The 24,779-nt window shown below is 39.5% G+C and overlaps 3 protein-coding genes across 5 annotated transcripts; 1 reads left to right on the forward strand and 2 right to left on the reverse strand.

The window, feature by feature from the left end:
• Positions 1 to 2,650: 2,650 nt before the first annotated feature.
• Positions 2,651 to 4,348, reverse strand: LOC311291556 (apolipoprotein D-like). 2 transcript variants are annotated; one of them, XM_084410618.1, is made up of 5 exons: positions 4,274 to 4,303; positions 4,055 to 4,189; positions 3,444 to 3,562; positions 3,167 to 3,255; positions 2,651 to 3,076 (listed from the first exon to the last, which is right to left on the reverse strand). In XM_084410618.1, exons 2-5 carry the CDS (start codon positions 4,172 to 4,174, stop codon positions 2,835 to 2,837), a joined length of 570 nt encoding a protein of 189 aa, XP_084266744.1. In that variant the 5' UTR covers positions 4,175 to 4,189; positions 4,274 to 4,303; the 3' UTR covers positions 2,651 to 2,834. The 2 variants fall into 2 exon arrangements, with proteins under 2 accessions (XP_084266744.1, XP_084266743.1); XM_084410617.1 differs by having other exon boundaries at positions 2,653 to 3,076; positions 4,279 to 4,348.
• A 3,636-nt stretch (positions 4,349 to 7,984) lies between these two features.
• apoda.1 (apolipoprotein Da, duplicate 1) lies at positions 7,985 to 10,293 on the forward strand. The gene is made up of 5 exons (XM_084411469.1): positions 7,985 to 8,041; positions 9,080 to 9,197; positions 9,291 to 9,412; positions 9,542 to 9,627; positions 9,749 to 10,293. The coding sequence occupies exons 2-5, from the start codon at positions 9,084 to 9,086 to the stop codon at positions 9,982 to 9,984; spliced, it is 558 nt and encodes a 185-aa protein (XP_084267595.1). The 5' UTR covers positions 7,985 to 8,041; positions 9,080 to 9,083; the 3' UTR covers positions 9,985 to 10,293.
• Positions 10,294 to 10,662: 369 nt separating this feature from the next.
• copa (COPI coat complex subunit alpha) lies at positions 10,663 to 24,629 on the reverse strand. 2 transcript variants are annotated; one of them, XM_084411157.1, is made up of 29 exons: positions 24,371 to 24,629; positions 23,827 to 23,940; positions 23,675 to 23,748; positions 22,985 to 23,065; positions 22,816 to 22,892; positions 22,122 to 22,231; positions 20,003 to 20,112; positions 19,796 to 19,895; positions 18,860 to 19,078; positions 18,631 to 18,781; positions 18,459 to 18,525; positions 18,297 to 18,372; positions 18,134 to 18,216; positions 17,313 to 17,538; positions 17,025 to 17,163; positions 16,753 to 16,915; positions 16,337 to 16,483; positions 16,060 to 16,249; positions 14,795 to 14,890; positions 14,627 to 14,715; positions 14,415 to 14,538; positions 14,205 to 14,294; positions 13,866 to 13,972; positions 13,619 to 13,768; positions 12,819 to 13,142; positions 12,626 to 12,736; positions 12,378 to 12,539; positions 11,850 to 12,044; positions 10,663 to 11,003 (listed from the first exon to the last, which is right to left on the reverse strand). In XM_084411157.1, the coding sequence occupies exons 1-29, from the start codon at positions 24,408 to 24,410 to the stop codon at positions 10,944 to 10,946; spliced, it is 3,675 nt and encodes a 1,224-aa protein (XP_084267283.1). In that variant the 5' UTR covers positions 24,411 to 24,629; the 3' UTR covers positions 10,663 to 10,943. The 2 variants fall into 2 exon arrangements, with proteins under 2 accessions (XP_084267283.1, XP_084267284.1); XM_084411158.1 differs by having other exon boundaries at positions 10,663 to 11,140; positions 11,789 to 12,044; positions 24,371 to 24,604.
• Positions 24,630 to 24,779: the final 150 nt, after the last annotated feature.

Raw genomic sequence — 24,779 nt, forward strand, 5'->3', positions numbered from 1 at the left:
ACCTTTCTAAATTTGCCTTCTCCTAGGAGGAACTGGTGTTTCAATACTTCGCTCTTGGCAGATGATCATTTTGTTTCCTTTGCTGCTGACCAAGTTTCTTTTTTTTCTAAGCGTTAATAAATCAGCGGATGTTTCAGATTCAACAGTGTGGGAGGCCCTTAAGGCATATATTAGAGGCCCAATTATTTCATACGGTGCTAATAAAAGAAAGCTCTCTAAAGAAAAGCAAATTTGTCTCGCTAATGACATTTCAAGGTTAGATGAACAATATGCTAGGTCTCCCACGCCAGGAACCTTTTAGAAGTGCCAATTTCTCAGGAGGAAGTGGCGGCTGCTGTCTCTTCTCTACAATCTGGCAAAACCCAGGACCTGACGGCTTTCCGTCAGAATTCTATAAAAAATTCTCAGTACAACTCGCTCCTTTTTTGACATCTGTTTTTCTGAGTCTCTTAAGACCGGGACTCTTCCCCCAACGTTAAATCAAGCCTGTATCTCTTTATTACTTAAAAAGGATAAAGACCCCTTAGACTGATGTGTGTGTGTCATATAGGCCGATTTCTTTGCTCAACTGCGACATTCAAATTTTTGCGAAGGTGCTTGCCTCAAGACTTGAAGATGTCCTCCCCACTATCATCTCTCCTGATCAAACAGGGTTTATAAAGAATCGTCAATCATTTTTTAATATCCGCCGCTTACTTAATGTGGTATACCCTCAGCACCAGGCCATTCCAGATTGTGTTTGAGTGGGAGTACCTTTTTTTAGTTTTGGAAAAATTTGGATTTGGCCCCTTTCTCTCTTGGATTAAATTACTTTATAGTGCTCCCTCTGCAGTAGTCCTTAACAATGGTCTGCACTCTAGGCCATTTAACTTGCACCGCGGAACTTGACAGGGCCGCTAAGCCCAGTACTATTTGCTCTAGCTATTGAGCCTCTAGCAATCGCCCTACGCCAGAGTCAGCAGATCACTGGAATTACTCATGGTGAGACCATGCATAAGGTAAATCTATATGCTTACGATCTACTGCTTTTTATATCAAATCCACAAACTTCTTTACCCGCAGCTCTATCTTTGCTTGAGAATTTTGGTTGGTTTTCTGGTTACAGGCTTAATCTGCACAAGAGTGATTTTTTTCCAATTAACGAGGTAGAAAGGCAACTACAGTATTCCAACATACCACTGAAACTAGTCAAAAATAAGCTCACTTATCTTGGGGTCTGTATTACTCGCCATCATAAGCATCTTTTTAAACATAATTTTGGCATGCTTCTTGAATGGATTAAGAAAGATCTTTCTAAATGGTCCCCTTTAAAGATTTCTCTCATTGGGCGCATTAATTCCATTAAAATGGTGGTGCTTCCTAAATTTCTTTATCTCTTTCAGTGTTTAAAATCTGTCGATTGCCCAGTGGAGAAACACTCGTTGAGGATTTGGATCCAATTCAGGAAATCATTTGGTTTTAGGGATCCCTCTCTTCTTAGCCCTGTGTTCCGTAATAAATTTTTTTCGCCTTCAATGCAGGATGGTTCATTCATTCTTTCATGTAACATGATAAGGGCTCGATTGCTATTATTTATAATATAATGATCAATCTGGCATCTTCATCCCTGGATAACATTTAAGAAAGCTTGGGAGGAAGACCTTGACAGATCACTCTCCGAAGACACATGGAACTGTGTCCTTAAACAGGTTCACTCTTCGTCAATGTGTGCTCAGCATTCACTTATACAGTTTAAAGTAGTACACAAAGCTCATATATCCAAATTAAACTAGCTCAAATGTTTCCGGGTGAATACATGTGAATTAACGTTCCCTCAGCACTGACATCTATCGCACATAGAGCTAGTATGTGCGATAGATGTCAGTGCTGAGGGAACATTAATTCACATGTTCTGGACATGCTCCAAATTAGAGCGTTACTGGCGATCGATATTTCACACCCTTTCTGCGGTTCTTCAGCATAGATTAGAGCCAGAACCTCTGCTGGCATTATTTGGAGTTGCTCCAGAGGACGTACGGTGGTCAGCATCAATGTGTAAAGTCCTTGCTTTTTCTTCCCTGCTTGCACGTAGAGCAATATTATTAAAGTGGAAAGATCCCTTGCCACCCACTCATACTCAATGGATTAGAGATATGATGTCTTGTCTCTGCCTCGAAAAAATTAGGTATTCGCTAAGAGGATCGGAAAAACTATTTTGTAAGATGTGGCGCTCTTTTATTGACTATGTTGATAAGTCTGTTTAAATAATGCCACTACTATTGACACTTCTTTTTTTCTTTTTTTATGTATGTATTTGGTTGGAGGTTAATGTTTGTTAGCATATTTGTATGTATTGTATGTATGCTCGGTTCTTACAATCCCATTTTGAATTAATGGGCAGTATGGACGCTATTCTAGAGATTTGATGGTGAGGGGTGGGGGGGACTGTGAATCTGTGGGGGACTGTGAAGTGTCTTTCTATGTTGGAAACTTTCTCTCTGAGTAAAATGTGAAAGGATTACGCTACAAACATATAGTTAATGGTTGGATTTGCAATTATGTTAACAGAAGTTAAAACGGTATCATTTTGGTTGAAGGTTAAGTTCACCTTTGAGAGCATTTCATTGTATATTATCGGTAACACTTCTTTTTCAAATTATGTATTAATGTCATTTGCATGTCATCATTAAAATAGTTAAATACTGGCAACATTTTAGAAAGGATGCATTTCATGCAAGAGTATAGCCTACAAAAATTCCACAATAGCTAGTTGAATATTGGTTAACTTTATAATGTCAGCTGAAAAGTAATTAGACCACAACACATCTCACAGTAGCTCATTATTCAAGGCTGTATTAAGGCATGCCGCTGCACAGTCCCGGTGTCTGGTCGGTCTCAGTAAAACCATCAGTACTGATGCCTTGGGATTTGAGGATGTCTAACAGCGCAGAGACGGTCTCCTTGGGAAGTGTGCGTGTCCTGCTCATGATCCAGGAATACTCAACGTGAAAGAGACCGGAGAAATCAGAGCACGAGTAAATCAGGGTGTATTCATCATAATCAGTGGCCAGCACCCAGTAGGGGCCAGGAGGAGCATCTGAAAGAGAACATCATGGATAACTCAAATCAAAGATTCATAAATAAAATCAAATTAACCAGCTGAAAAGAATGATTTGTTTAGACTTACCTTCAAAGAAGCTGACTTCAAGTTTGGCAGGCTCTGATGCATCTACAATCTTGGCAGTTCCCTCAATGAAGCTGATAGTGCCATCAGCACTGTGAGGATGTTCAGAGAAAATAAATTAGGTTCATTTAAGCCATTTCAGAAGAAAGTGCAAAACTCTTTTGAATATTCTGAATATAATAATCCATTTTATTTGTTATTTTATATACTTGTTATATTCTAAATATGAACAATTGTAATGTATTTAATTTATATTGTATATTTGCTCATCAATACTTACAGAAGCTCATCGTTTCGAACCAGGACAATGCCGTCACTCAGAGTGTAAGTGGCCTGGCAGCACTCGCCCAACTGGAACTGGGATGGAATTTTCATGATCTCATGCCATCTGCCCATGTACTATAAAAGAACAAAATGATAAGAAGTTATGCTACATGATTTTTTGTCCTGTGATGAAAATTAAGTTTCATATGAACAAATACTAAAATTCTACTATTTCTGCTATAATTTTTGTTATCAATATGGGATTTATTTTGTGTTCCTCTTGGCTTTAGTATGATAAAGTGGTCATAATTATTGTAGTATGTTCCTGATACTAAAAAAGTAAATATACAGATAAAGAAACATTTACAATAATAATAATAATAATAAATGATATGATCATTAAGTCATGGTAACTTTTTTATGTTACTCAACATTTTATGGTAATGTTTTTACATTAACTCATCAAAATAATTTAGGCAATTTATATGAGATTCAACTAAATTTTAAGTCTGTTTAATGTAATTTAAGTTGAAATGACTTGTACAATCAAGTTAATCATAAAGCCAGCAGCTGAACTTAAGTATTTAAATAGGTGGAATATTTTACAGTGTATAAGCAAACGTTTACCCTAGCAGGATCAAAGTTTTGCTGAACAGGAGGTTCTGGACATTTTCCAGAGCTGATGGACTGAGCGCTGACCGCCAGCACGGACAGCAAAGTCAGAGACAGAACCTGAAGAGCCTGCATTCTTTCAGTTTGAACCTAAAAAACAGAAATTCATACTTAATGAGCATAACAATTTAATGTGAATTAAAGGTTGGATAGTTGCAGACTCAAAGCAATTACCTTACCTGTTTGGACTCAAGAGTGGAAGGTGAAGAACAGTGACACAGTTTAGTATATATAGACCGTTACATCTTTTGGTTATATCACAAACTCCACCCTCTTCAACTTAAAAAACCCTCATTAGAATAGGTTTGGGGAACCTGGGCATCTGCTCAAACAGATGTTGAAGGTTAAGTAAACACACCTTGAGTTGAACTTCTCAGAAGAAGGTGATCAACAAGTCACGAGTATAGCTTTCCACAACTTTGAAACTAAAGCTTTAAAATAAAACTCAAAAGGTTTCCAGAGAATCCATGTGCCGTCAGTATTTTAATGACCAATTATTTTGCTTATTTTACATGATTGTACATTTTAATAATAAAATCATTTAATTTTGTGACAGAACACACAAAAGCGTTAATTGGTGTGAATGTGATAATCTAAGTCCCATAACTGTCACGTTAGCAACAATTTAGCCTGAAGAAATGCATTTTAAGCATCAATCAAAGTATTGATAAAAAGGGTTGCAATTTCTCATTTAGAATTTAATTCTCCAGCACCATCTCTGAATCATCGTTACATCCACCAGTTGGAGTGCCTTTTGATCAATACCAGTGGGCACTCCTCTCGGAAGTGCTTTCATTTCATATTCATTGTGAACTTCATTTCCCAGTGTCCATTGCCTGTGCTCATGTTTGTTGTGATTATGTTCAGCTGTTTCTTGTTATTTTGGTTTTATGTTAACCAAGCATTGCAGCTGAGTGGGTCTGCTTTAACTGTGGGTGTCGTGTAGGATGAACGCACCATTCATGATATACCCGCCAGAGTCCCCAATCGTCACAGCCACCATGCCAGTGTCTCCAGCCGTCATGAGCGCCACGCCATATTCTCCTGTTGTCACGGCCACCATACCAGAACCTGTAACCATCATGATCGACATTCCGGAACTGAGGAAGACTATCCATGGGCGTTTCGGGTTGATTTCCCGTGTGGCAGACCCACCGCTAACATCAGTTCGAGCGGTAAGCATCCCCAGCCAGATAGTCCCAAGTCCGGGTGTCTCTGAGATTCTTCTACCTTTGTGTGCGTTTGCCAGTGATGGTGGTGGCCATCTTGTGCGTGTGGGTCGTACACACTTCTCCAGCTTGTCCCGAGGAGTCGTCGTCGCTCATGAACTCTCTGTTCACTCCAACATGATCACGGAAGTCATCAATGAGCTATCAGTCTGCCCTGATACGACCACGGAGGTTGTCCCTGAACCCTCTGTTTGCCTTGACACGAATGCAGAGGGCGTCCAGGAACTTCCTGTCTACCCTATCATGACCACGGATGTCGTCAGTGAACTCTCTGCCTGTCCCGTTATGATCATGGAAGTCACCCTTGAACTCCCAGTCTGTCCTGCTATGGCCACAGAATTTTGATACAGTTTTGATACAGTCCCAGAAGCCAACCTTGAGCTTTCTGTGCCCTTTGTTACAGTCCCACTTGCTCCACCGCGGTGGTCCTCTACTCTGCTGTGGTGGTCTTCTGCTCCGCCGTGGGATTCGTCTGCTCCGCTGTGGGGATCTTCAGTCCCTTCTACTCTGCTGTGGTGGTCTTCTGCTCCGCTGTGGGGATCTTCAGTCCCTTCTACTCTGCTGTGGTGGTCTTCTGCTCCGCCGTGGGGATCTTAAGTCCCTTCTACTCTGCTGTGGTGGTCTTCTGCTCCGCCGTGGGGATCTTAAGTCCCTTCTACTCTGCTGTGGTGGTCTTCTGCTCCGCCGTGGGGATCTTAAGTCCCTTCTACTCTGCTGTGGTGGTCTTCTGCTCCGCCGTGGGGATCTTAAGTCCCTTCTACTCTGCTGTGGTGGTCTTCTGCTCCGCCGTGGGGATCTTAAGTCCCTTCTACTCTGCTGTGGTGGTCTTCTGCTCTGCCGTGGGGATCTTAAGTCCCTTCTACTCTGCTGTGGTGGTCTTCTGCTCTGCCGTGGGGATCTTAAGTCCCTTCTACTCTGCTGTGGTGGTCTTCTGCTCCGCCGTGGGGATCTTAAGTCCCTTCTACTCTGCTGTGGTGGTCTTCTGCTCCGCCGTGGGGATCTTAAGTCCCTTCTACTCTGCTGTGGTGGTCTTCTGCTCCGCCGTGGGGATCTTAAGTCCCTTCTACTCTGCTGTGGTGGTCTTCTGCTCCGCCGTGGGGATCTTAAGTCCCTTCTACTCTGCTGTGGTGGTCTTCTGCTCCGCCGTGGGGATCTTAAGTCCCTTCTACTCTGCTGTGGTGGTCTTCTGCTCCGCCGTGGGGATCTTCAGTCCCTTCTACTCTGCTGTGGTGGTCTTCTGCTCTGCCCCTCAGTCTCCAGTCCTGCTTCCATTCCACAGACCTGGACCTCTGTCCATTGCTTGTGCTTATGTTGTAATATACGTTCAGCTGTGTCTTATCTTGTTAATGTTTACCTATATAAGACCTGTGTTCTTTGTCTGGTGTCGTCGATTGTGGATGTTTTGTGTGAGATACTTTCAGTTCTGTTTCCCTGTTCAACTTTTGTTTTGGATTTTCTTTGCTCGTTGTTTGGATTTTAAAAAGTTACCCTTTGCTGCTTTCGCTCTGTATGGATTTACTTTGGTTATCTTTGTCAATAAAGACTTTCTTACTGCAATTGGATCCTATAGCCATCATTTCTGAACGACCACACATAACAATTGTGCACATCTATGACTGACTTTTTCTCAAGAAACTGCCTGAATCCAACAAGCTTTATAGTTACACAATTCAATAGAGCTTATGTTGGTTTGACAAAGCACTTGGCTTTCAAGTCTGATAACTTTATTCTCATTACTCCATAAATTTGAGTTCTATGTTTTGTTTGTTATGATATGCACAAATGAAAAAAATAATTGGCCAATAAATAATTAACACACCTACACTGCGGTTTTTTTATATTTTTTATTTCTTTTCATAACATCAAATATGTTATTCAATGTTTTCCATTCATCGTTTTATGAAACTCAATGTTGTTGAGTCCTCAACAGGAGGTTGAGTCACACGTATATCCTTCACTATGTTCTTATCATACTGTTGTTTTAGTTATCACAAACACCTGCAACATGCAAAACACACAACACGTGAGGATATGGTCCTTATGTAAAGACACATGTCTACTGCATACATTTTGGGGGGAAATACACGTGGCAGTTTTTATATAATTTATGCCTCCCCCTTCCCTGGCTCCTAATGGGCCCAATGAGTAGCTTATAACAATAACATAGTAACATACAGGACCTTGAGAAGAGGGACAATAGAAAGTTAGATAGAAAGCTATGATGAAGTGTCACCGCTTGTTTTTGGCAGCGAAGCGTTTGTGATCAGAGTCAGACAGATCAGATGAGCATCCTCATAACAGTTACATATATATCGCCCTCTATCTGTCGGCATCACCATTACAATCCTTCAGCCTGCTGCTCAATTTGGAAGCACAGGTTCATTGTCACAGATCATCACAACTTACTGTTACTTTTCCCCTGACAGTTATGCCCTAAACTTAAACTTCAAAAAACACAAATGGAACGTTTATAAAGAAAAAAGAACATTTAGACAAAGCGACAGTGTACATTTAGTTTAGATATTCACTAATGGAACATCCTCTCATGACTTCAATTTGCCTAATCACTTACTTCATGTTGGGAATAAACTGTGACATCACAAAGACTCCTTCATGACATGTCTTTTCTGCAGTCACATGATCCCAGAGAGAATGATCCAAATAAATACTCAGAGCTCCACAGTCCATCTAGTATTCAGCACATCTTCAAGAGGTAAGGATTTGTATTTGTCAAACTGTCTTCTTTACAATGGTTGTTCACCAAGAAATTGAAAATGTACAGTACTGTTTAAGGGTTTGGGGTCAATAACATTTTATGTTTAGGTTCAATTCAGCAAGGATGCATTAAATTGATCAAAAACTACATTACAGACATTTGTCATTTTACAAAAGATTTCTATTTTTAATATACGCTATTCTTTCCATCTTTTTATTCATCAAAGAATCGTAAATTTTTTTTATCAAAGTTTACACAAAATTATTAAGCAGCACAACTGTTTTCAACAATGGTAATCATCAGAAATGTTTATTAAGTAGCAGATCAGCATATTAGAATGATTTCTGAAAGGTCATGTGACACTGAAGACTGGAGTAATGATGCTGAAAATTCAGCTTTGCCGTCACAGGAATAAATTAAATTTGAAAATACATTCAAATAGAAAAAAGTTATTTTAAACTGTAATAATATTTCACAATACTGCAGTTTTTACTGCATTTTTGATCAAATAAATTCAGCCTTCACTCTCAGAAAAAAAGGTACAAAAGCTGTCACTGTGGCGGTACCTTATCAAAAAGTACACCTTTGTACCTAAAGAGTGCATATTAGTCCCTCAAAGGTACATATTGGTACCAAAAATGTACATATTAGTTCCAAAAGTGTACATATTAGTACCTAAATTGTACATATTAGAACCCTTTTGAAGGGTACTGTCCCAGTGACAGCTTTTGTACCTTTATTCTGAGAGTGTTGTTGAGCATGAGACTTCTTTAAAATAATAATAATAATAATAATAATAATCTTATGACCCAACCTTTTAGTGTTTATGCATCTTAGAAGATTTAAATTATGCTATACACCTTTAATTAATAATATATAAATTAAGTTTGTTTTAAATGATATGACAGTTAAGTTTAGAAAATGTTTTCCATTATTTGTGTCAGCTGTTGAGAATGCATGCAAATATTTAGTTATCAACACAAATATTTAACTATTCTATTCTTTTTTTTTTTTTTTGGCAATGGGCATTGCAAGTAAAATGAAGGCCTTTCTGGTTGTTTTGGCCCTTTTTCTGCCGATCATAAATGCCCAGGTGCCTCACTGGGGGCCGTGCCCAGAACCTACTACTCAACCTGCCTTTAACCTAAAGAAGGTAGCGTATTACACCTCAACATATGCAATGATCAGGTCTTCAATTCTGCTCTTAATCTTTTTTTATAGTTTGCTTGTCTGCATCCTAATGTAGTTTATGGGCAGGTGGTTTGAGATCGCTAAACTTCCAGCACAGTTTGAGCGAGGGAGATGCATTGAGACTAACTTTACTCTTAAGCTGGATGGAACGGCTCACGTAGCGAGCTCAGAAATTCTGTGAGTACCAACAAGTCAAGCAGTATTTAATGGTCACTTTGCTATAATTTCATATCCTTTATTGAATTACACAATTGTATAATAAATAATAAATACACCAAGTTAAACCATAAACTTTTATTTTATTAGAAAAGGAGAGCTAAGATCAATTGACGGGACAGCTGTGGTGGAAGACAAAAAAAATCCTGCAAAGCTTGGAATCAGTTTTTCTTATGGTACGAAGCTGATCTGCTTTTTTTGAGCACTTGCTAGATCAAATGCTATGGCATTGCCATGTGTATTTTTCATTAATTTCGAATCGTATTTCACGTTTTGCTTCTCTACTTGAATTTACAGTTTTGCCCTATACTCCATACTGGATTTTGTCCACTGACTATGAGAAATCAGCACTGGTATATTCATGCACTGATGTCTTGAGACTGTTTCATGTAGACTTCGCTTGGATTCTGGGCCGCACCCGATCCCTGCCTGCTGCCACCGTCGACCATGGAAAAGAGGTTTTTAGCAATAACAACATCGATGTGAGCAGGATGATCTTGAGCAGACAGCAGGGATGTGACAAATACCTTTAAATGACTGTCTTATACTGGAAAATACAGTTTTCAATGTTGTGGTGTTTTGTGTTGAACAACCTGCGGACTACAAAAGTAGTATACTATTCCTTTTAAACACTGCTTGGATTATGAAAGTGTTTAATTTAACAAAGTCATGGATTTATTACTTTTCCCAAGTTTCTGCGAACCAGAAATGTAATCATCTGTTTTGTACTGAATTGAAAACACAAGTTTCCAATTGATCAAAATAAATTAGAGCACTAACCAAAACCATGTGAACTTGCTTGCCTTGATTCTCAGTGACATTTTGCACCTCCTTGTGGTCACAAAGGAAAAAAATAAATAAATAAAATTATATTTATATATATGAAATCATCAAGTACCTTCCATTCACTCCTTAGTACCATTTTGAAACGAGAAAACTATATATGTCATTGTGTGTTATTTTAGAATCATTGATATATTGATTTTTGTTTTAATTTTAAGGTTTTAGTAATTTTGTCATCATTTTTATTAAAAAACAACAACGACTACATAGTTTTAGCTATTTTAGTACTTTAACTTAAACAAAAATGATAAATTCCTGAGCCTTTTCCAAAATGTTATTTGAGTTAAATTAAAAGTAATTTTTTTTTCAAATAGTTTGAGTTAACGATAAATCACCCTACATGGAGAAAAAAAATAAGTGGTCAAACATTTGATCACCAGAATTTTATTTCAATATTTGAAACTTTTTTCTCTGATTGACAGGGTCACAGATGTACAATTAGTTATTTAGATTAATGAAACGCAAGAATACAGACTGTAGAGACCTTCGATATATAATAGAAAGGACAGTTACAGAGAGATTAGTCACATAAGGTATTTTCTAGAATTATTTTATCTCAGAGTTGTTGTTACTTCATCTTATAAAGGAAAAGTACATATGAGAGAAAACAGAGCGTATTTATTTTCATCCATGCTTATGCAATGCATGTTCAACGGAACTGCAGTGGGCTGACACGCAATCCAATCACATCTTTACCAATCTCGGTTACCTAAAAAAACAAAACAAAAAACAGGAGAAAGACAGCCAATTAAATGGATTCTTCACTTTATAGCACCGCATGATGAGATAAACCATTGAACAAGGGAAAAAGTAAAGTTGCTTTCTCACTTATTGACAACATAATGCCTGGTTCTGATTACACGATTTTAGCCCGATTTTGGCACGATCCGTTTGACGTAGGGTGTCCTGGGGAGTCGTAAACGACAACGGGCGTCGGGACGCAAGATTCGATCGTTTCATCTCGTATAGTGTGTCATAATGGGCGACAACCTACGTCGCGTCTGCGATGCTGCACGACAGAAAGACTAGCATGTTTAATTTTTTAACGGTCCTCCACGACGGGTTCCGTCAAGAGTGAGTATGTGAGTGAGAGTGAGTGTGTGCGAGTGAGTTAGAGTGCGAGCAACAGCGAGTGTGTGTGTGTGTGCGAGCGACAGTGAGAGTGTGTGTGTGCGCGCACGAGTGTGTGTGTGTGAGTGAGCTACAGTGAGTGTGTGAGCTACAGTGAGTGTGTGAGTGAGCTACAGTGAGTGTGTGTGAGTGTGAGCGTGTGTGTGTGTGCGTGAGTGAGCGTGTGTGTGTGCGTGCGTGCGTGAGTGAGTGAGTGAATGTGTGCGTGTGACGGCACGTGATGACTGGTCGGAAAGCAACGTGTAGTCTGACATGTTTCTTGTCCATGACAGGACAAGATTTTAGGAGTCAAAATCGTGTAATCTGACACCGTGACTATCGTAACAGACACAAAAATCTTGTAATCTGAACCAGGCATAAGACTTTCTCCCTTCAATAAACCAACACTTATTAAACAGTGACATTACAAAGGCTTAGAACTAACCTGTGTGACCCTGCAGACCTCTCCTTTGTATTTGGGGCAGTAGCAGGCTCCAGACAGGGGACATTTCTCTACTGGCCGTCCACGGTACAGGGGAGTGTAGGAGGCGGCGCAGATGTCAAAGGGATTGTGGGGGTCGTAGTTCAGTTGGTGAGCATCTGTCAGGCTCTTCTCACATGCTGCAAGAATCTTTCGTGTCTGAGTAAGTAAAGACGGGGAACAAAGGTTATGAATAACAGATAATGTACACATTGGGATTGTGTTGTCAAAAATATTGATCTTGACACCAAAAGCGTGCGCATCACTGATCTATATAAAAGTTGTGCTCTCATAAAGTTGCCTCAAACGGATCAAAAATTTTACTTCTTTTTCATGGCTTTTTGCGCTTTAACGGGTCAAAAACATCAGTGGTTTTCAGGCCCACTAGGGGGCCTCAGCACACTTCCAAAGGGGCCACAAGATAGTTTAAATATATTAAGAAGTAATATTTTGTAATAAATGAAAATGACAAAACAAGCATTATTTGTTTACCTGTTGTGCCACTTCTGGTTTGGGGCCCAGCTCAAGCAGACGGCGAGCAAAACCCGCTGCTGTTTTGAAGTTACGCAGTTTGAAGAAAAGATTGAGAGCTGTTCTCAATACCAAAACCATGTGGACAGGTTGCAGACTGCAGTGTGTGAAATATGCTGCCATCTGAAACAAACAAAAAATTAATTTTAATACACATTAATACAATCTTAAATCTATAGATTTTAATGTTTGAAAAGAAATGCACCTACCTCACAAAGTCTCTTTTGTTGTTCGAGACTGTCTTTAGGAAGTTTCTTCCTCTCTGTTTCCATGGTGAGGCCAACAATATACTCCCTACAGATAGTGATCAGCTGCTGTGCCTAAGTGAAAGTAAAGAGAATGTTTAGTACTCGAACCCTACAAAAACCCTGATAAAAGTACTCATGTTGAATCACAACACACCTCTGCGATCTCTTGTTTGTTGTCAACCACAAGCAGTGGTACGGAGAGAAGAATGGCCCTGAAACGATCGACCGCATCTTCAAAGCGTCCTGCTGTGGTCAGCTGATAGCACTGCTGCAGGCGTGAAATGAGATCAGCGAGACGCAGACCCACCGCTGGCAGACCCCCTTTAGCCCCGCTGTCCTTCCAGTTCCTATGGGGGTAACTGTGCAAGGAGGGCAGAGACGGCAGGCCCAGGTAACAGGTGCGGCCACGGGACAGAGTTTGCATAAAAAGCTGCTTATAGGGTCCAAACTGAACCACACCAACTTGGTCATGCAGTAACTGTGGAAAAGAGAATGAAATGCATTAGAGACAGCAGAAAAACATCTGGCACATTTCAGTTTTGTAGTTTAGGTGCATCACTATATATTCCTTCCTACCAGTGATATATTACAATATAAATATTTTGTTTATAAATATATATTTATTTTTAATTTATATTTATTTGATCAAAAATACAGAAAAAAAACAGTAATATTGTGAAATATAACTATTTATAATAATGGTTTTCCATTTTAATATACTTTAAAAATAATTTATTTCTGTGATGCAAATCTGAATTTCAGTGTCACATGATCCTTTAGAAATCATTCTTATATGCTGATTTGTTATCAATGTATAAAAAAAAAGAAAAAAAAAGAACAGCATTTATTTAAAATAGAAATCTTCTGTAACAGTATATTCTACAGTTCAAAAGTTTGGGGTCAGTAATTCCCCTCCCCTCCCCCCCCCCAATCGGTTTTGTGAGATCATTTTACCCTCATAGCAGTCTCAAAAGAGCCAGCCAACATGTGATCCACAGCCAGCTGAGAGTTGTTGCACCACATCTGGGTGGGGCTTGTGCCCTTGGTAGGCGGCACAAAGAAACCGTCGCCCTCTGCACCACCTCCTCCAACAGAAGGTACATCCTATTGGTTAAAAGGAAAGACAACAAGATGAGGTTACTTAAGATCTAGTTTCATTTACAGACAACTGATTTTTATTGCAGTTTTACACAAAACTTGCCAGTTCTGGTGGGAGATCCAGATCTTCTTCAACCTCCCATCCTCCACCCTCATCTTTCCCAATAGCTCCCTCATCGCCCAGTACATCTTGAGCATCCATGAATCCATCTGAGGAGAGCATGATAGATGATTGTTTAGATCGTAAGACTGTGTGGGTGTAGGTGATCGCCAGGGTGTTGCTATAGTGTTCTAGAGTGCTAAAGTGTTCTGGGTGGATTATTAAAACTTTATAGTTATAGTCCTTGGTATGAACAGCCCTTAAGTATGGTTTGGGTTCTTGCGTCAAAAATATCATCTTATTGCAGAACAGGTTTTTACTATAAAATACTACAGTGAATACCTTCATCCAGATGAAGCTCTGCATCTTCTCCCCAGCCTTCATCTCCTGGAGCATCCATGTCCAGGTCAGCAACCATCTGCCCTGCTCGTCCTATCCAAACATACACAACAATTCATGCTGTTATTCTTCAAAAATTAGATCCATCCAACTTTATAAATCCAGGTAACACACTGTAAACGAGTATGAGCATCTCAAAAAACAGTCTGTCACCTTTGGCAGCAATGGCTCCCTCGAAGAAGCCCTTGGAGACGGTTAGCAGAGGCCAGTTAGTGTCTAAGGGGTTGATGGGAGGTGGCGGCTGCAACAGTTGAGCATTGGAGTCTACCTCTGGCACCTGTACATGAACCCACCGTTCAATCATTCTGAGGAATCATTCATCAGCGAATATGTGCATGTCTGTTAGTAATGAGAATAGATCATACCATTTCTTTTTCCAGGTCAAAGGTCTCCTTCAGGGCTTCAGCTTCCTCATCCATCCCATGAGTGGCAGCAGTCAGGTAAGCCAGAGACTCTGAGAATGAACGTGAAACATTTTCATTAAATAAATTGCATTAAAACAATCATGTGAATGAAAATGTGACAGCACTCACTCTGTCCACAGTTCTTCAGGATCCGCACACGCTCGCTGACGTCACCCAGGTAAAGAGCACCTTGGTAGTGTCCACTCATGTCCTTTCTTATCTCAGCTGTAACAAATCATTAACATCATTCAAACAATCCGCAGGAATTCATTCTAAAAGTCTTATTCAAAAGTCTGGGGTCACTAAGATTTTTTTGTTGTTGAAAGAAGTTAATACCTTTATTCAGCAAGGATGATTTAAACTGATTAAAAGTTAAAGACATGTATAAAGCTACAAAACATTTCATTTCAAATAAATGCTGTTCTTTGAACTCTGTTTAACAAATAATCCTTAAAAAAAAAAAAAAAAAATTAAGGCCTTGATCATTTCGAACAAAATCAGGCCCTAATGAAGTTCGTTTAGGAGTTTGTTCCGGGAGTTCGAAAAGTTCGCTCTGGCTGGTGAACACCTTCGAAGCACCATTGGTCTGAGGCGATTACATTATAGGTAGATGCACTTTGGGGCTTCGCCCTCTTTGATGTGGAAATCTTCTCCGGTTCATTTCCCCGTCAAGGTCAGACAAGTCAACAAGTGAAAAACACGGGAGAGCTGCTTTATTGTAGAAATTGAAGTGCGATTCTAATTGTAAGCCACACTGACACAGTTATTCATGTTTAATACTGTAAAGCTGTTTGGTTTAAATGTTTTGCTATATAAATAAACGTGACTTTACTTGACTGAAGTGCAGAACTGCAGAGCTTGTGCAAACATCCACATCACGTTTAAAAGCAGTTTATACAGCTTTCTTAATTGCCGTTTTCTCACTGCTGTCATTTTTGTTGTGTATTTATTCTGTCATTGAGAGGAAACACGAAGCACATATTAACATTCATCTACACACCGCTTTTAGGGAGTCTGGATGTTTGCTAACAGTACACCGCTGCAAAGGTATATCACTATATCAGGGCCTTTACGGTTTCCACAAAAATACTAAGCGGCACAACGGTTTTCAACATTGATAATAATGAGAATTGTTTCTTGAGCAGCAAATCAGCTTATTAGAATGATTTCTGAAGGATTATGTGACACTGAAGACTGGAGTAAATACTGAAGGAATAAATTACAATTTAAAATATATTAAAATTTAAATAGCTGTATTTTTGTTTAAATAAACACAGCCTTATTAAACATACAAGACTTATTTAAAAAACCACACACAAAAAACAAAACAAAAATAATCTTACCATCCCCAAACCTTTGAATGGTAATTTACTGCTGTTTTCATCGTCACTCACCTATCTTCATCATCTTCCTGAGCTTGGCCAGGTTTCCAGTGATGAGGTACAGGAAGGTGAGCTTGTCGAAGTTCTTGGTTCTCTGGTAGCACATCTCCACCACCTGGTGATGGCCCTGTAGAAGCGCAGCCTCGCCGAGACGCTCCCAGCAGCTTCGTTCATCCAGGGCTTTTGCAGCCTCCAGCGCCACCTGCAGGAACAAACAAATAAAAAATAAACACCTGTTCAGATAAAAGTGTTGAAGCCTTCAACCTCCATAAATATCACTAATGTATACCTCAATGTTTCCACACTCCAGTGCCAGGCTGAAACGGGTCTTCTCATCTTTGACAAAGTGCAGCGCAACCTCGGGGTAACCTTTCTTCTGTAGGTAAGCAATGATGGACTGACCAACCAGCTTAGCATTACGCACCATATGAAGAACCTGAGGGTGTTGGGTTAAAAAAAAAAAAAGCCATTAAAAGGCAAATCTGAATGTGCAAAATGACTGACAGGCAAAGTTCTTGACAAAAAAAAGTTTAAAGAAACAAAACACCTGTCTCAGGGACATCTGTCAGGTAATAGGAACATTTCACTTGTGGCATTACATTTTTTTAATTAAAAGTTAAAATGGAAAATTAAAAATGTAATACAATTAGAAAATAAAATTGAAGTAAAATAAAACAAGTCTCATGGCTGAAAATACACACTAACCTCCTCGTATTTGCGATTGACCAGAGCCAGTTTAAACCGGTACTCAGTGGGGTCAATATTTAGCACTCGTGGTCTGCACTCACGATCCAGGCAGTACACACTGTTGCCCCTGACTCTTGTCACATAGATAGGTAGATCCAATGTACGGATTATACCATGATCACTGTGAGGGAAAAAAATGGAATATGAATAACATGCCATTATCAGGTTAGGCAAAAACAGTACGGTTCTCTTAATGGAAAGAGTTGTGTGTCAGGCTATTGGAGCTTTACCCGGAGGTGAGAGCATATTTGATATGGTTGGAGGTGGTGTAGATGAAGACTTCGTTTTCGGCCCAGGCGCCACTCTTCACTCTGATGTTCTCATGGATGTTACACAGGCTCTCTAACTTCTTGTTGCAGATCATGATGGCTGAAAGAGCAAGAGCAGAGGGTCAGATGTGCGTGATATGATGTGGGATTATTTTGTTTGTTACAAGGCAAAAATGCTTGAACAACCCTTAAGGGTGGAGATTTTTGATATGCTGAAGCCTATACAACCAATTTTTGAGTTTGCAGTACCGTGTTTGGCCAGCAGGGCTACATGGTTGGCATCTGAACTCCACACCACATATTTGACTTTAGCAATTTTAACAGTGGCAAGGGAGCGCTTTTGCTGCACATCAAACAGCGTGACTCCATCAGCATCACGCAGCAGCAGTGACCCAGTTCCAGCATAAAAGATCTCCTCACAACTTGGTACCTGGACCTTCTTCACAATCTCATTCTTCAGGTTCTTTATCAGGAGCTGAGGTGAGACAAAAAAAGGTGTTTGAGTAAATGGTCATAACTCCTTTATTTAATGCTGCAAGGATGACACATTTTTGCACAAGCTCCATATATTTTACTCCCTTGTGATTTTCTAAAGCTTTTACTTATCTTGAAAAAGACAGTTAGCAACTTGCTAAACAGGAATACAGAGGTTGTCAGGAACATTAAACGTGATGTAAAAAAAAAAACTACTCACTAATCCGCTTTTACAGGCTCGTTGACTTTATACTTGCACTCTTGCAAACTATTTTAACTCAAATTAAAATGTTTTTAATCATGTCTGAAAGAGTCAGAAGCTTAATGGTGTTGAAGTCATGCAACCGTGGTGTAGTTTGTTTATAGCCTACGTTTAGCTTTTTACTTCTGGCAGTTGTATTTATGCTTCAAAATTCATTTAATTCAAGTTGTTCATCAAACTTTTCACAGAGTTTATTTTCAGCAATAATCCAAAAGCCAATGGAATTCAGGGATCGAGGGATCCAGGATGTTGCTAACTTCCGGGATGGCCTACAAAAATAAGTCAATACTGCAATACTCTTTTCTTTTAGATAAATTTAGCTTGATTCACTTACTGAGTGCATGCGGTCAAGAACGGCAAACCGGTTCCTGGCCACCCAAACTGCAGTCAGACCAGAGGAGCGCTTTCCCTCAGGAGCTGAAAACAGGCAGAAGAATTTAACATTTGGTTTTGCACATTGGATTAAGGACTTCTAAAGAGAAAAGATCAAATGCTACCATCAGGATTCTGGGAGTCGCTCTCTCTGGGAATGGAGTATAGATCATATGTGCTGTTTTCCAGGTTAGTAGCTCTCTGGAGGGGAAAGAGGAAGAAGTGCACAAGTACAAAAATGCACCTTGATTTAATTGAGCAGACTAAAAAGATTCTACAATACTCACAGTGCACAACAGCACAGCATTTTCTGCGGGGTTGTAGGACATGCTGAACACTGGGAATTTGGATCCACTGAGAACATAAAAGAAACCGTTCAACTGAAAAGTTCAAACCTGTTGTAGGTGCACATTTAGGGTCTTCAAACTCAAAGTAGAAAAGACACTGAAATTCACAAACCTGCGTAGCTGCATGACGGCTGTATCCTTGCTGCTGTTGAAGTCGAGCTGACGCAGGAAGCGATCCTTCACATAGTACAACATGTTACCATACACGGCGTAAGCTGGACGTTCTCTTTCCAGTTTAAACACCAGCATCCCACTGTCATGGCCTGAGAAGTTACGAATAACACGTTAATGCATATCATGTCATCGCCAAAACTATTTGACTATTATTAACAGTAACCTACCAGCAGCAAACAGGTTGAGGTTGGGGTGAGCCCCCAGCACCCAGAAACGGTCGTGATCTCTGCGAAAGGTTTGGACGCCAGTCCTCTTGGACATGTCCCACACACGGATGCTCTTGTCCTCGGAGTTGGACAGGATGAGCTCCTGACGAGGGTGAAACACCGCACAGGACACATTGTTGTAGTGCCCCCGACAGGTGTCTAACTCCCACGCTTTAGACTCTAGAAGAAGGGATCATTTACAAAATAAAAATGTAAATAAAAACCTAATTTTTCCACATTTTATTCATTATATCAGAGGGGAACCATCAGGGAACTCTAGGCCCTCAGAGAGACGTCTGTTTTTTCCATATTAGGATTCTCCGCCTAATGCTTTCAGCTCTGTGATTGGTGGTCCAGCTGTGAAATTACAGAGGGCCAAGCCATAGCAAGTCAATGAGAGACTAATTTCAAATGTCAGAAAAATTGACCAATCATATTGTCCCTCTAAATGGGTGGGGCTTGTTATCACAAGGCTTATGACGCATTCCGCCCGCTGTGAGGAACTCGATCAGGGAAAAATAAAATGCTGATAAGATAGCTAGCGCTATTCGCTAAGGAAACTGCAAGCAACTTTGATGAAGAGGGCATTGTTGCTAATTTATTATCCACACCATTTTCAAGATTAACTTTTAAAGAAAAGCTGGAGTTAATTGGCAAAGGAAGACCTACACCAGAGCTTAATTTTGTGCAGAAAGCCAAAGCTTTTTAAAGCATTTCAACCACAGCAATTAAGCGAAACCCCTGGATGACAGCATCTATCAAGAAGCTAAAGCTTTACTGCTGGAATTGTTTGCCGTTTGGGTAAGTCATTTAAAATCGAAAAGGTTAAGTGACTGATTTTATTCTGCCCACTGCTTTATATGTAAAGCTTTAGTTATTTTGCAGAGTTACACGTACCGTTCATCCTCCAGATTTTGACCTGCCGGTCATCTGCTCCTGACACAATGAGAGGCATGCTGGGATGGAAGGCTGCCCAGTTTACGCCTCGATCGTGACCCTGAGACCAGAGCAAGAGAACACAAACTTTATTCAAGCAAACAACAAAACTGATTTGACCACAAATCACACTTTACAGCACCAAGACCACTACAACCATATTCTTACCTCCAGAACATGTTTCACAACAGCATCAGAGGCCCCAAACAGGTCAACACCAGAGATGCCACGCACCTCCGTGTCTACAGCACCCGGAGACAGGTTCTTCTTTCTCAGACCTGGAAGCAACATTTACAGTCCGACACGCACAGGGGACCCATTTGAAAATTACACAGGATCACCCACATACCAGGGAGGGAAAACAGAGGAACAACATTAAAACTGCTACTCAAAGACACATGATATGTGAGACAGCAAACACACAAACATTTTGTTGGGCTGCTAAACATTCGCAGGTGCTCGAGAACACAAACACAACATATGTCCTCCATTAGGTCTAAACCTGAGTAAAGGAAGTATAGTAAACTTCACCACCAGACTAACAGCAAAGACAACAATCAAAACAGAACAGTTTTCACAGAATCACAATAATAACTGTAATCACAGAGCTCAAAATCACTTCAGATTGGGTTTGATGCAGGTAAATCAACGACAGGGAGGTGATTGGCTTAACTCAGGTCAGGACGCAGAGAAAAGGAAAGGAGAGCAGGATGTGCGTCTATAATCTCAGCACTCCAAATGTCTGCTAAATGAATAAAAGCCCAACAAAAGCTGCACCAGAAACCAATGTACAGATGTGGATGTTTCCAGAGGGGCATAGGAGCTGTACAGGAAGAGAGCAGGGATGGAACTGACTGGTGGATTGATGGGGTGGAGCGTGTCCAAATGTTCTCTGGAGGGGCGTTGGATGTTAGAGGAGCGAGAAAGACTCCAGTTAAGTCATGCATTTGTTATTGCATATTTTAATGCAGTAAGCATGGCTTCAATCATGCATTCATGTTGTGTTAAGAGTCAATTTAATGATTAAATGACAGATCTATGTTCATGTTACTGATCTAAAAGTTGCATTGGAGTAGATGCATCAACTTGGAGGTAATGCAAATGAATAAAATTGTATAACTATTGGGTATTTAAAAAATAAAATGTATATATATATATAAAAAAAAAAAAAAAAACCTTTCTAGTTATTTTATGCTTTACATTTTTTATTGGGTTAAAAATAAATAACTTTTTTTTTTTATCGCATATTGCCTTCAAATATTGTTAGGACAATAGGGGACTTTGGGGTGAAAAAGGCTGAGAACCACTGTTAAATTCAAGAAGAATTATTAGTTTTCAATACCTAATACAATTACATTGCATGTATTTGTATTATCCATGCAGGAACATATTCATTTAATATTTTATGTGAAGGGAAAATAGGCAGAGAAAGAACTTGTGTTAAGGCTTTAAACTTGTGTATAGTGTTAAGGAATGAGTATTTGTTCTCAGTCAGTGCAGACAGCAGTGGTTTTAAAGGTTAATGAGCAAGAAAGAGGTTCAGAACAATGAAAGCAAAAGACACAGACATTGACAACATCATTAAAACATGCAGAATCTCAAAAACACCTCTCACATTCAACTTTCCTTGAATAAGACTTTATTTTAAGTGTTTCATGAATTGTTTGTTCCATGTAAACATCACCTCTCAGTGATTTGGTCGTCTCAACATCACTATTTAAATGGATAGTTCACCCAAAAATTTAAATTGTCGTCATCATTTACTCACCCTCAAGCTGTTTCAAACCTGTATGAGTTTGTTTCTTTTGTTGAACACAAAAAGAAGATATTTTAAAGAACGTTGGTAACCAGACAGTTGACAGCACCCATTGACTTCCATAGTTAAAAAAAAGAAATACTATGGAGGTCAATGGGTTCCATCAACTGTCTGGTTACCAACGTTCTTTAAAATATCTTCTTTTGTGTTCAACAGAAGAAAGAAACTCTTACAGGTTTGGAACAACATGGGGTTGAGTAAGTAATGACAACATTTTCAATTTTGGGTGAACCATCCCAAAAAAAAAAGAAAAAAAAAAAAGAGGATTAAATCACTAGACAAATGCTTGATGCATGAGTGTGAGAAGTGTTTTTGCTTCAAGCCCACAGAGTTTTGTTCTGTACACACTGTAGAGAGAGGACATGAGGAAGAGAATGCCATTAGGCAGCCTCTATCTTCCTCCATCCTCTCTCTCCATTCCCACCTCCCCAGCCTTCCCAAAACACTCAATCCTGTCCCAAGCCTCCTCACCGGAAATATCCCACACGCGCACAGTCTGATCCAGGCTGGCCGACACCACCAGGTCCTCAGAGGGATGGAACTGAGCGCACATCACATAGTGATTATGCCCCGTCAGCACACTACAGAGAAGAGACAGCACAGAGAACATGAACAACTCAGTTTCACTTAGCTACAGGTAATAATAGTGTTGCTCAGGTCAAACAATTTGTTTTTAAAAGGGGTGAGCATTTTCAGGTAATTTTTGTACATGAAAATTAGTTTTTGATTTTATTCGCAAAAATTACATCATTAATGATGGTTCCAAAATAGGTTAATTTCAATATCCTAATAATTAAATGAATTAATTAAAATTGGTAACACTATTTCGATGGTCCATTTTAGACAATTAAAAAAGTATAAGTGACTTTGCAACTTGTCAACTACCTATCAATCATACGAGTATTAGTAGAGTGTCTGCTTAATATCTGCTCACATTTTATTTTGATGTTCCCCCAGCAGACATTCGACTACTATAAGTAACTACATGTCAACTTATTCTACTAACCCGAACACCTGACTCTAAGATACTAACTCTCTACTAATACTCTAATCAAAGTTAGCTGCGATGCAGTTGCAACGTTCTTTATAAATAATTAGCAGAATGTCAAAAATGGGTTATCTACTTGTGCAAATCCACTAGTTCATGAGCTGTCTAAAGACTCACCAGACACATGTTCTGGACTGCCAGTTCCAAATGCGAATGGTCTGATCATCTGAAGCACTCAGGATCCAGGGATACTCCTGAAAAAGATAGCTAGAAGTTAAGTCTATTGTAAACATTATTAAAATAATTATTAAAGAGCATCATAAAGTTGGATGCGAGTAGGGCTCACATGATGGAAGAATGTGGTACGAATGTAGTCAAGATGTCCAAGCAGAGTGAAAAGACACCGACGCAGCTTGTAGTTCCACACCTAATAATCAGAGTCAAATAACTGTCAGTACATCAAAACATGTGAGGAAAAACTCAGTAACACTTTACAAGAGAGGTCCGGTCTTTATATTTCCTTCCCAGAGGTCAGTGTATATATGTATATACATAAATATTGTAATGACTGGCTTTCGTTAACGCATCGGTTTGCTTCAGAAGGCCTTTATTAACCCCCCTGGAGCGGTCTGGATTACTTTTATGATGGATAGGTGGATGCTCTTTTTTTGGCTACAAAAACAAGGTACCATTCACTCCCATTATATAGCTGGGAAGAGCCAGAATTATTTATTTTTTTAAATATAACTCCTATTGAGTTTGGCTGAAAGAAGAAAGTCATATACACCTAGGATTGCTTGAGGGTGAGGGTGATTGCTTTTCATTTTTGAGTGAACTAATAAAATAAAAAAGTAAGTTCATGTTTGCTCAGGTCCATTAACTGATAAAACACACTAAAATGTAACAAATGCTTTAGAAATGTTCTTCATTGTTAGTAACAAATTGAAACTCTAACCGACTCCATCCAACTATTAAGTAGCAGTGGCCAGGTGACACATTTTCTCAAACAACAGTACTGAGAATGAAGCAAGCAAACCTTGATCTTGTAGTCATCTCCTCCCGACACAAACAGTGGCTGCTGCTTATGGAAGTCAATACCTCTGACTGGACCTAAATGAATTCACATCATCATTAGATCGCAGAATAAATGACAGGAGGCAATGAAATAGTTGATCGGCTGTTTCATACCATCATGCTCGTCAAACTTGTCGATAAGAGTGCACATGCGATAGTCCCACAGCTGGATGACGCCGTTGTGCAGACTAGCGAGAATCCAGGGCCGTTTCGGGTGGAAACTCAGCCCTACAGAAAAAGACAAAACAATCAATTCAGCTATTTATTCATATAAAGACAGTCAACAAGACGATATTATGAGACCATAATCACATTGACATTAATTTAACCAGATTATTATTCCTTTATAAATGATACAAATCTGGTCAAGATAATGAATTCAGCGCGTTCTCAAACAAAAATACAAAGAACATCAGAGAAGATCATATTTACTGCAACGTCTGAATGGCTAACAACAAATACTAGCGTTGTGCTAACGCCGAATGACATAAGTTACAGTATTCAGTACGCTTTTAATTGAATGCTTGCTTAAAAAGACAGTGGATTATATTCAACAAAGATTAAGAATAGACGCAAATAAGACAAACGAACATAAAGAGAAACATAATAATTACATTAAAAAGCAGTCAAGGGAAGTTAGCCAGAGCAGATATCTTACCTTTCACCCGGGCCGACTTTGTCTCGAATTTGGTCAACATTTCCACTGACAATAATAACCGAATAGGAATGCGTTATGTATGTAGATGTAGATCAGTTTACGTTAATTTAAATCCTAAAACCATCCCCCGTAAGGAAGGGATTATGCGTGTAGGATTCTACGGCTCCACTTCCGTAGCTGACACGTCTACTCAATCCACAGCACTCAAACCCGGGCCGTGGCGTGTTCCAGTGCGCGAACAAATAAAGTTTGATGATTCAAATGCCAACATCACAAAGTCCACGTCATGATGAAGCCTTCGTCATCTGGATTTTAAAAAGATGAAAAACGCATTTTGATCAGTCAGTCACTTCACTTGACTGTCACTCACCACTGTCAATAAACGGAAATAATAATCAGGAACACTGCA

Source organism: Rutilus rutilus (assembly GCF_951802725.1).
Source record: "Rutilus rutilus genome assembly, chromosome: 6".
Classification (NCBI taxonomy): domain Eukaryota; kingdom Metazoa; phylum Chordata; class Actinopteri; order Cypriniformes; family Leuciscidae; genus Rutilus; species Rutilus rutilus.